An 11577-nucleotide genomic window follows, 5' to 3' on the forward strand; every position below is an offset into this window, starting at 1 on the left:
TTCCAGGTCCTGTGTGTGGCAGTGGCATTGTGGAGATGACCTTAACCTTGTATTCTTCCTGCATTTTGAAACAATGGCCGTTTATACGGTGGACATGACTGGTTTTTGAGCTGCATTACCTACTACCCTATAGGACTGATCCAACGTATGCCTTAGATGGCTCACGCACCTGACTGTGTTGCCTGATGAGTAGACCTTGGTTTCTTGGCCAGGTCATCTTCATGGTCTGTACTGCTATGTGCTACGTCTCAGCCATATATAACGCCAATAGCTTAGCACATTTTTGGCCTTGCATTTCATCTTCACAACATTGGTTACGAGGGTAAATCTTCATAATGTAGCTGCTTAGCAGGAAACAATTTGCTTTAATAAAACTCTACATTCGTGAATCTGTGGAGAAATTGAAATGAATCTGAGGAGATCCTTTTTTTTTTTCCCCTTATTCATGAAGTTGCCTCATCAATATCCTTTTAAAAAAAGGTTGCCTCTACTAGAAATGGAAGAATAATGCTTAATGAAGATGGGGACTGCTATGGTAGAGCTGCTGGACTGGGGGCATAACTTTGGGGCCTTGCATGTGACAAGATTCTACTACTACTTGGATACTAATTACTATAGACAACTATTGATCAGATTAGGTGCAGTTATGTTTTAGAGGTTTGATTTAGTCATATTCCCCCATAGAGGCGATAGTTGATTTTATAAAGTTCAGAGGTTGTTCTAGTGATTGAAGGAGTTTCTAAATCATATTCTGTCATTTATGAGAAAGCAAATTCTAACAAGAGAAAAATAATACTTGTTTTATCAATAAAAAGGAGTCAATGAATTATTTTTTTTTACACGCAATCACACCCCACACACACCCATGCACTCACACCACAGTGGGATTTCACCACAATGGGTACTCGAACCCATGACTTCATGTTGAAACTCTTGTGAGTCTACCACCGAGGCATGAGTAAGGACCCGAGTTGATGAATTTGGTTATGATGTTATGTGCTAAAAACGCTTGTTATTAATTGGTTTTTTCCTATTGTTATTGTCATTTCTTGTTCTTGTACAGATTCAAGCATGTAGAGTGAAATATAAAATTACATGTTTTCTGTTTGCAGTTTCTTTTCAGCTATACGACCTCAAGCAGCAAGGGTTCATTGAGAGACAAGAGGTATATGCTATTGTGTAAAGGAAAAAAACGCAGTATTTGTAGAACTATGATCTTATAGAATCTAAGGCAATTAATACATAGTCACTGCTAGACTTTTTCTAGCTGTGGTTAGTTGGACTTGTAATTGGTTAATGGTTCTAGGTACTTAGATCCTGAATTTCCCATGTTTCTTCTGATGCATGAGTTTATATCCATGTTGATTCATTCTTAAATTGAATGATGTTTTACATTGACTAAGAGCGTGCAGTCCTATTTACATGAGAGAAATGTGATGGCCATGTGAATCCTATGCACCCCAGATGTGCAAATGTTGCATGTACGTGAGATCCAGGCCATTCAGCAGGTGCTGCCACCTGTTTTCTTCTCATGGCCTGGAAATCAACCCAATCTGATCATTAGGCGGGCCATGTTGACGGTTAGAAAGAATTGAGCAACTCTTCATGTTCCATGTACACCTTTGGCCCACCTGCTGACTAGATTGGTTTGATCTTTTACCGTGTTGCAGATATGGTTGGGCTCCCCTGATGAATTGCCGAATGTCCTACCCGAGTAGGATCCGAAATACAACTCGTGATTAGCCATAGTATAGCTCTTGACTTGAACTATTCGATTTTTTGTCGGCATTAGTATTCTGAGTACCAGTGCTATACTATCAGAGAACTTTTGATACCTTCGTGAACTGCTCTTAATTTTTAACTTCCTATTTCTCTCTCTAGATTAATGCCACCTCATCTTGAGGCATAGTGCATAGCAGGTTCTCTAACAGCAGCACACATCAAACCATTTTAGTTGATACTGGTTAGCATTATTCCAGTTGTAATTTATTCTCATTGATGCAGTTTTCACACACATGTTCATGTCTGTTTAATCTGTCTTGGCATGTGAGAATACACTTGGCTCTTGGACTTGGGTACCTCTATTCAAGTTGCCAATAATTTATTGAAGTAAAATCTAGAATGTGTAAGATTATCCTGAAGAAATATATATTAAATATTTGAATGTTGTGTACAGTTATTAGTAGGATGGGAATACATGTATAGAAGGAAAATTTTAATTTAATTTTTTGTTCCAATTAGGCTTTGACTGCAACAAAAGGGCCTGAGCTAGAGATCTCGATAGTTGGGTTTGGGTAGTGGTTATTGCACTGTTCTCTCTAAAAAAGGGCTTGCTGCATGGAGCTTCGAAGAAAATTCCTTTCACTTCCACTAATCAGTCATCATCAGGACAGAAATTCCTGCATTGTTGCTTCCTTTCCAACATGGAGGAATTATCAGGTTCTGATGCATCAGGACGTGAATAGTGTCAGGGTGCAGCCAATATGTGAAAGAGTGGCCCATGGTTCCATTATTCAGACCATTGTGCTGATTGGTCCCTCCGTGGATAGGGTGGCCCCAAGTTATCTTCTGGATATGCAGATCTTAACCATCCGATCTTTGAACTTTTTCATGGCCATTATATTTTCTTAACCCACTACTTTTAGGCCACTGATTAAGGGTTAGGATCATTAACCTGGAAGATTTTTTGGGCATCCCCATGAAGGCAGTATGCTATAAATGGTCACACGTGATATGGAACCTAATCCTTCTGTATTCGGGTGGAGTATGGACAATTTTTAATCTGGAGACCAAACAGTTAAACCTGTCCTCTAAATTTGCCATGCTAAGATTCTTGAAATCTTGGTTACTTTTACTATTATCCTGCTGTTCATGCCATATCAGAACTTCTAGTTTGTGGCAGCTAGCTTCCTCTTGCCTATCTCTAAGATGTCTATAAAAAGCAATTTTCTGACCTACACCGTAAAACAAGTTGACCTTACCTCTGGTGTACAGGTGAAGCAAATGGTAGTGGCTACACTTGCTGAATCTGGTATGAACCTTTCAGACGACGTGATAGAAAGTATAATTGATAAGGTACTCGTCTTATCTCCTTTTATCCTCACCGTCCTTGTTTCTGTCTAACTTTATAATATGTAGTAGGTTCCAGTGTGACAAATATTGCTGAGATTTTGAAAATATTGCCAAAAATACATGAAACAATATTGCAAGATTTTCAAAATATCAACAGATTTTTGGGCCACAAGCCTAAATATTTGTGTGGAATCTATCTAGTGGTTGGAGTGAATTTCATATAATTGTCAAGGTGGGCCCTGTAAAAATCAAGTGTGGACATCTCTCTCCCAATTATTTCCTTTGGTGTGGCCCTCTGAAATCATAGGCCAGTCTGATTGTTGTGTTCGGGCCTAATACGGGCCTAGATATCTTATGGTCGGAGTGGATCTTATGTGAACATCATGGTGGCCCCCTGTTAAAATCAAGAGTTCAGTCCCATACAATTCCCTTTTTTTTTTCCTAAATAATCTCTCTGCTCAGTCAGAGAGGGAGCCCGGATTTGATTTTTGGTGGGGCCCATGGTGATGTGTATGCGAAATCCACACCGACAATTGGATGCGTAATCCTAGTTTAGTTGCCACACCAAAATTTAGGCTTGGGGCATAAAAATCAGTCCCATCTGTGATTTAGGTGGGCCATACCAAGTGAAATAGTTTGGAGGGTGATTGTTGCCCTGTACACTGTTTCCAATCACGTGGTCCACTGGAATCAAGGATGGGGGTGATTTTTGGGCCCTTGGCCTAACGTGAAGTGTCACATCTAGTGGTCGGGTTGGATTTTACATAAGCATCACCCGGGGCCTACCCAAGCAGCTCACCCATTTGCTCACACCCCACCCAACCAGCTGTTAAAGAAATGTAACGGAAGGTAGTGGAATGATAATTATATCGATTAATGTGGTAGCTTTTTTGAAAAAGGTACTGGAGTGTAAATTCCATATTAGTTAGGTAGTTCTTTGTAAAATTCCCTATAATTTATATTTTAAAACTTAAATTTATTATTAATTTACAATATATATTTTAAATATTTTATTTTTGGAGGATGATGTTGGTAGCATGGTTTGGTGTCCTAGTTGAGAAGTCGGGTGGAGTTTGAGGTGGGTTTTGGTTTGTCGATGATGAAAATTTGTGAATCTGTTATTTGATATAAAAAATATTTTACTTTTGGCTATATTTTCCCAATAATATCCTGAGAAAAACCTCAAAAATTTGAAAAGCTCAAGGGAAATTACCAAGAACAAGATTTGTCACTACGGTTTGTTTTGGAAACTCTAATAAGCCATGTTCCGTCTGCCATTTGGGGTTTTCCCATTTCGTTCATGTCTTTTTCCCACGTGTACATGCATTCGTGTGTGAAGTGCCGGCACCTTGGCACTGATTTATCAGACGGTTTCCTTCTCTATGGGAGACGTGCTATTGCATAATACTGATGAGAGAGCATTGGAAGAATTGATTCCAATGCTTGTACCTTCGATGGTTGACAATGCTTTAAAACCTGCAATTTGGTAATTTTTGTATACATGATTCTCATTAATTCTGTTTCAGACCTTTGAAGAGGCTGATACCAAACATGATGGGAAGATCGACAAGGAGGAGTGGCGGAGCCTTGTTTTACGACACCCGTCTCTTTTGAAGAATATGACCCTACAATACCTCAAGTAAGTCGGAATTTGATTGTGTTCTTTATCTATTTGAGTCCAACTGAAAATGATAGAATTACAAAGCAGGTGGAGTAGATTTCCATATTTCCAATATACAATTTTGGTTATTTTCAAGGTAGTTTTTTTTCCTGTTCTATAAGACATAGGGGGCCTACATTTAGAACTGTGAGGACAGTTTTTTCATTAGTGCAAAAAAATAAAAAAATAAAAAATGCAAGTGAAGGCTGTAGTTTTGACTGACTGCTCGTTTCTTTTTAAATTGGACAGGGACATCACAACTACATTCCCAAGCTTTGTGTTCCACTCACAAGTAGACGATACTTGAGGTTCTCCTTCGATTTAAATTTAAGAGGTTGGTCAGGTTTGTTATTATGATTTGTTTGTCTCCAGATTATCTGGGCCTCATATGTTTGCGTGGCCCGGAGCGCTGTTTGATGAGATTGGTGATTGTGAGGACAAACGTGGGCTCTTTGTTTCTAAGTTCAACTACTACACAGTCTCACTTTTCCTATTGAAAAGGGCCCCTTTAGTATTCTTAAGCTTCAAAGCGTAGGTAGCTCATCGTCCCCATGGCTTTTCTCAGTCATGCTGTGGGAGTAATCATGTACATACCTCTTGCCAATTTGGCAGGTGTGGACTTCCAGGTCCTGTGTCTGGTGGCGGCAATGTGGAGATGACCTTACCCTTGTATTCTTCCTGCTTTTTGAAACAATGGCCGTTTATACAGTGGACATGACTGGTTTTTGGGCTGCATTACCTACTACCCTATAGGACTGATCCAACGTATGCCTTCGATGTTTCACGCACCTGACTGGGTGGCATGTGTTGCCTGATGAGTAGACCTTGGTTTCTTGGCCAGGTCGTATGTATGGTCTGTACTGCTATGTGCTACGTCTCAGACATATACAATGCCAATAGCTTAGCACATTTTTGCCCCTGCGTTTCATCTTCACAACATTGGTTACGAGGGTAAATCTTCACCGAAATGTAGCTGCTTAGTGGGAAACAATTGAGATTTTACAGCACCGAGTGATGGCTCATATTACATCTGCATCCTTTCACTTCTTTTAAGGCCCGCTTGGATGCCACCAAACAATTTACTTTTTCTAGTTACAGCAGTAGATAAGTAACTTTTTTGACATAAGTTTGGTTTAACATCAATTATAAGCAGCTATTTTACTTAAAGGTACTTGATCACTTCAACTTAATAAGTAGAAACCCATATGAGCTACTTAAGGCACAAGTAGCTTATACGGTCCGAATGCTCCCTTAATGTGCACTTCGTAAATTTGTTTGTTGTATAGGCTCATATTAGGCTCATGTTCGACTGGGGATTCGGGCAGGCCACAGCAAGGGAAATAGCGTTGATGCTCTCTCTCTCTCTCTCTCTCTCTCTCTCTCTCTCTCTCTCTCTCCATCCAACCATCCGACCATAGCCTCACCTTTCCCTCCACATCTGTGAATCGTCCCTATCAATCTCTCTTCCTTTTCTCTCTCAATCCCTGGCGGACATCTGATTGGAACAGTTTCATTTATGTGGATATGCATGATCCAAGTAATCAGGTACGAAGGAATGATCCTGACCATCCGTCTACCCCTCACCATCCATATCAAACCATCTGTGTGGAATAAGTTTTGAATGGTGGTCCATCCACGGCAGCATCTGAAATATGAGCAGTTCTAATCATCTTACCAACTCTGCATTGTGGGGTACTGTGTTGCATGGTGGATAAGAATGTCGTGTGACCGTAAATGTTTCCCTTTCTAGCTGGAGCTGACAATAACAGGAATATTACAGAGACATCTGGCTACAGTACCATCTTTCATCTGGTGGGCCGTACTATGGATAGTGGATGGTTCAGGATACGCATGGGATGGTCCTAGCCACCTGAACAGTGGCCATCAAGGGCACGGTGGTTATGAAAAACGGTTAATGGGCGCGGATTGGTTACTACCCTACAGCACAGGCGGGGGCTCTGAGGGGCCACTGTGATGTATGGGTTTTATCCACACCGTCCATCCATTTTGCCATATCATTTTAAGCATATTAGCCCAAAAATGAGGCCGATCCAAGGCTCAAGTGAATCACACTGTGAGGATTGAACACCGACTATTAAAAACTTCTTGGGAGCTACAGAAGTTTTGATCAAGCTGATATTTGTGTCTTCCCTTCAACCAGGTCTATGTGATCTTATGAAAAGGTTGGATGGCAATTGATTGTCACAGTGGACCCCTGAGGTTTCAACGGTGGGCATAATTATCCCCACTGTGTGGTCCACTTGAGCCTTGAATCTGCCTCATTTTTAGGCATATATCCTAAAATGATATGGAAAAGATGGATGGACGGTGTGGATGAAACCCATGCATCACGGTGGCCACTCAGACCCCTTGCCCGTGCCAAGGAGGGGGTACTACCCAATCCATGCCCATGGTTAATGTTAAGTGCTGGACAGTGCAGAAGTGGAGAAATGCCATGGCTATAATTTTCTACCGAGAAATTTGCGACTGTGAACCCCACCTTTTATCCAGCAGTTTTTATGAAGCAAAACAAACTTAGTTTTGGAACTTGGACCTGCTCGTACGGACAGCGAATTTGAGAACGAAAATACCCCTCCTTTTACGGAAACGGATTGGGTACATGGTCGGTGGTCTGTGGGCCCCACCATGATGTATGCTTTTCATCCATGCCGTCCATATATTTTTCCACATCATTTTATGAAATGAGACCAAAATGAGGTATATCGAAATCTCAAGTGTACCACATTACAGGAAACAATGTTGAATGAGCGTCGACCATTAAAAACTTTTTGGGGGCCAACTGTGATGTTTGTGAAAAATCCTCCCCGTCTAAGTTCATTCATAGGGTCACAAAGACCTAGATTAAGAGGAAAAACAAATTTCACAATGATCCAAAACTTCTATAACCCCTTAAAGGGTTTCAATGGTAGATGTTCAATTCCCCATTGCCTTTTACAGTGTGGTCTACTTGATAGTTAGATTTATCTTATTTTTCGTCTCAAGCCTTAATATGATCTCGCCAAATAGATGAACGGTTTGGATATAACACAGACCTCATGATGGGACCCACAAAAGAAATGTGATTTCTGAAAGTTGGGGTTCCCTATTGCCACGGATAGCCCCTGCTTTTTCGATATGTCCCTTGATGTATATCGAAGGTATTTCGATATATACTTCGATATGTATCAAAAGTCTTTCGATATTATCGAAAAAGGTCTAGAACTGTCCAACGAGTTTACCTAAAAAATCCTGCAATTTTCGATACATATAAAAGAGTATTCGATATGTACCAAAGGTATTTTCCTATAGCTACGAATTATAACCGTAGCTATAATTGTAGTCTGTCCCACTCTATGCAATTTTATTTTTATTTTTTTATTTTTTATTTTTTTACATGGAAAACTTCATTCTTCCTACAATTTTCTCTAATACATATTTATATAAATATGTATATATAAGCATGTAAAATTTTTTTTCTCTCTTTTTTTCATTTCTTTCTTTATTCATTTAATAAGAATATCTTCTAAACCTAAATCAGTCAATTGACGTACCTTATATGATTTTGGGGCAGGAGAAGCTACTTTAGCCAACCAACCTGGTTAATTTTCAAGATTCCATCAGGTCGATGGTCGAAAATCCATTTCATTTACTTCGCGATCAATTTCAATCAGTTCGCGGTCAATTTCATTCATTTCATTTACTTCGTGATCAATTCCATGCATTTCATGGTCAATCCCGGCGATTCCCCTTCACTTCATGGTCAATTCCATGCATTTCATGGTCAATTCCCTTCACTTCATGGTCAATTCTGTGCATTTCACGGTCAATTCCCTTCATTTCACGGTCAAATAGAAATTGAGCGGGGCAAGCAAGAAATTGAGTGGGGCAAACTAGAAATTCAGCGGGAGTAGGGCCAACGAGAAATTCTGTGGGGCGAACATGAAATTGAGCGGGGCAAACTAGAAATTGAGTAGGGTAAATATGAAATTTAGTGGGGCAAGCATGAAGGTTAAAAGTTATCAAAGAAATTTAAATTTTTGACAAAAAAATTTAGACAATTTTTGGAGTTTTTGACATATCAAAAACTTTAGTTAACATGTCAACCCGATCAATCAAAGCGTTTCGACCTATTGACTCAATGGGATAGGTTACACAGTTTTGAGTGTTTTTATGTAATCTGTTTCTATTTCTAATTTTGATTATATATACTGGTGTAATCGATATTAGGGTTATTGCTAGACATGCTTAAGGGTTTGAAAGGATTACACCCTAGATCATATCTCAAATGGTAGACTAAGTGAAGATACTTGGTTTCAACATTGAGGTCTTGGTATCGATTCCCTAGTGAGGGTGGCTAATAGTGGATTGTACTAACAAGCTAACCCCCCAAAGGATTTTTGAAGAAAGAAAAAGATAAGGTTTTTCTCATGGGTCTTCGAATCGGTAATGCAGTGCAAATGACCATACACTAAGGTTCTTTTAAAGAAAGATGATCTGTAATCGTTAAATATTGTTTGTAAACCCTATCTGATAATTGTATCGTAGGATGCTCATGTTCAGTGCGAGTACAAATATTAAGTTGGCATATGCATTTTAGTAAATCAAGATTTAACTGTTGATTCAAGTTCTACAATGGGTGGACTCTCTCCCATAGGCACTCCCCTATATAAAATGCATTCGGTCCCTAACACAGAGCTCATGTTTGTCCCGTTGAATTTCTAGTTTGCCCCGCTTAATTTCATGTTTGCCCCACTCAATTTCATGTTTGCCCCGCTGAATATCTAGTTTGCCCCGCTGAAATTCATGTTTGCCCTGCTCAATTTCATGTTTGCCCTGCTCAATTTCATGTTTGCCCCGCTAAATTTTTATTTTGCCCCGTTCAATTTCATGTTTGCCTCGCTTAATTTCATTTTTGCCCCGTTGAATTTCTAGTTTGACTGCGAAGTGATTGAAATTGACCACGAAGTGAATGAAATGGATTTTCGACCATCGACCTAATGAAATCTTGGAAAATAACTAGGTTTGTTAGCTAAATTAGCTTCTCCTACCTCAAAATCATATGTGGTATGTTAAGTAAATCATTCTAGTTTAGGAAATATGCTTGTTGAATAAATAGACAAAGAAATGAATTAAAAGAGAGAGAAAATTTTTTATATGCTTATATATACATATTTATATAAATATGTAATAGAGAAAATTGTAGGTAGATTAAAGTTCCCCATATAAAAAAATAAAAAAATAATTGCATGAAAGGGCATGGGCTATATTTATGGCTACGGTTATAATCCGTAGCTATAGGTAAAAAACCTTAGATGCATATCAATGTACATATCGAAAAACCTTCTATAAATATCAAAGGACATATTAAAAAAGCAGGAGCTTCGGCTATGACTACGGTTATAAGCCGTAGCTAGTAATAAATAGGTTTCCGGTTTTTTATTAAAATTTAATTTAATTTAATTTAAATTTTTTTTTTTTGGCTGTTGTAATCCCCACCGCCTTTTGTGGGTCCCATCATGAGGTCTATGTTACATCCAAACTGTCCATCTATTTGGAGAGCACATATTAAGCTTGAAACTAAAAATAAGACAGATCTAACTATCAAGTGGACCACAATGTAAAAGGCAGTGGGGAATTGAATGTCTACCATTGAATCCCTTTTAGGGGTTACAGAAGTTTTGGATCATTATGAAATTTTTTTTTCCTCTTCATCCAGGCCTTTGTGACCTTATGAATAGATTGGATGGAAAATAAATGTTATGGTGGGCCCTACAAAAGTTTAACGGTGAAAATCAGTTTTCCTGCTGCTCTTTGTGGTGTGGTCCACTTGATCTTTGCATATGATTTTTTTTTGGATAATGCTCCGAAATGATCTCGAAATATGGATGAACGCTGTGGATATAATAACTACATAGCTGTGGGGCCATGTAACTTTGATCTCTTTTGAGCCGTTCGTGCAACTCTCCCTTGGAGCGGCGTCTGAAAGGAAGGGAGGGGTATTTTCGTCCTCAAATTCGCTGTCCGTACGAGTAGGTATAAGTTCCCAAGTTTAGTTTGTACTGCTTCATAAAGAAGGCTGGATAAAAGGTGGGGTCCACAGTCGCAAATTTCTCTTTTCAACCGGTTATGATTTTCAAAACGCAGGCCATCCTTGATACACTCCACGAGTAGGACAGTTCAGATTTTGCCCGTGTCACTGCTGGGTCGGGTCGGGCAGTCAAAATTGATTTAAGCCCGAGCCCAACCTAAATATTTATCAGACACCCTGATCCATGGCTCAAGTGGTAGACTGAGTTCCTCATTTCAACATTAAGGTCTTGGTATCGATTCCCCAATGGGGGTGGCTAACATTGAAGTTTACTGACAGTGGGATTTGTGCTAACAAGCTAACTCAGCTTGTAGGCTATTGAGCACACACATATTTATTTATTATTATTATTATTATTATTTTTTACTCTGGTAGAGTGTGATGGTTGAGGCGCAGGCAGGCAGTCGGAGCTTTCCAAATGCCTAATGCATTAATTCAAAAGTAAGCCGTCCACATTGATTAGAAACCCACTGTAGATAGGCCATCTTCCCAAAATCGGATTGGTTAGGCTATCCTGACCTCTGTTACATGAGGTTTGTTGATCTGAGACCAACGGCTATCTTTTATTTCAACCATATACTAAATATCGACTCATCCGCAAGCTAGGTAAACAAATCAATGTCATTTTCGGTTTATAATCCATATACATTTAGGCCCACAGATTGGACGGTTTAATTTGAGTTGCTTGGATGCCAAGGGTATCGAAGTTTTTCTTACTATTCACGTTGGCCAGGAATGTCTAATCACGGGGCTGTTG

General features: G+C 39.3%; 1 protein-coding gene across 1 annotated transcript; it reads left to right on the forward strand.

The window, feature by feature from the left end:
• The first annotated feature begins 1008 nt into the window (after positions 1-1008).
• LOC131255903 (calcineurin B-like protein 3) lies at positions 1009-5246 on the forward strand. The gene is made up of 4 exons (XM_058256841.1): positions 1009-1165; positions 2995-3075; positions 4599-4711; positions 4982-5246. The coding sequence occupies exons 2-4, from the start codon at positions 3004-3006 to the stop codon at positions 5037-5039; spliced, it is 243 nt and encodes an 80-aa protein (XP_058112824.1). The 5' UTR covers positions 1009-1165; positions 2995-3003; the 3' UTR covers positions 5040-5246.
• The last annotated feature ends 6331 nt before the right edge of the window (positions 5247-11577 follow it).

Source organism: Magnolia sinica, chromosome 9 (assembly GCF_029962835.1).
Source record: "Magnolia sinica isolate HGM2019 chromosome 9, MsV1, whole genome shotgun sequence".
Taxonomy (NCBI): domain Eukaryota; kingdom Viridiplantae; phylum Streptophyta; class Magnoliopsida; order Magnoliales; family Magnoliaceae; genus Magnolia; species Magnolia sinica.

Bases quoted from the DNA above. Each gene is read 5' to 3' on its own strand.
- LOC131255903 (XM_058256841.1), top strand. From the start codon at position 3,004: ATGGTAGTGGCTACACTTGCTGAATCTGGTATGAACCTTTCAGACGAC. The intron at 3,076-4,598 runs GTACTCGTCTTA...ATTCTGTTTCAG, and splicing joins TAGAAAGTATAATTGATAAG to ACCTTTGAAGAGGCTGATAC. The intron at 4,712-4,981 runs GTAAGTCGGAAT...TAAATTGGACAG, and splicing joins ATGACCCTACAATACCTCAA to GGACATCACAACTACATTCC.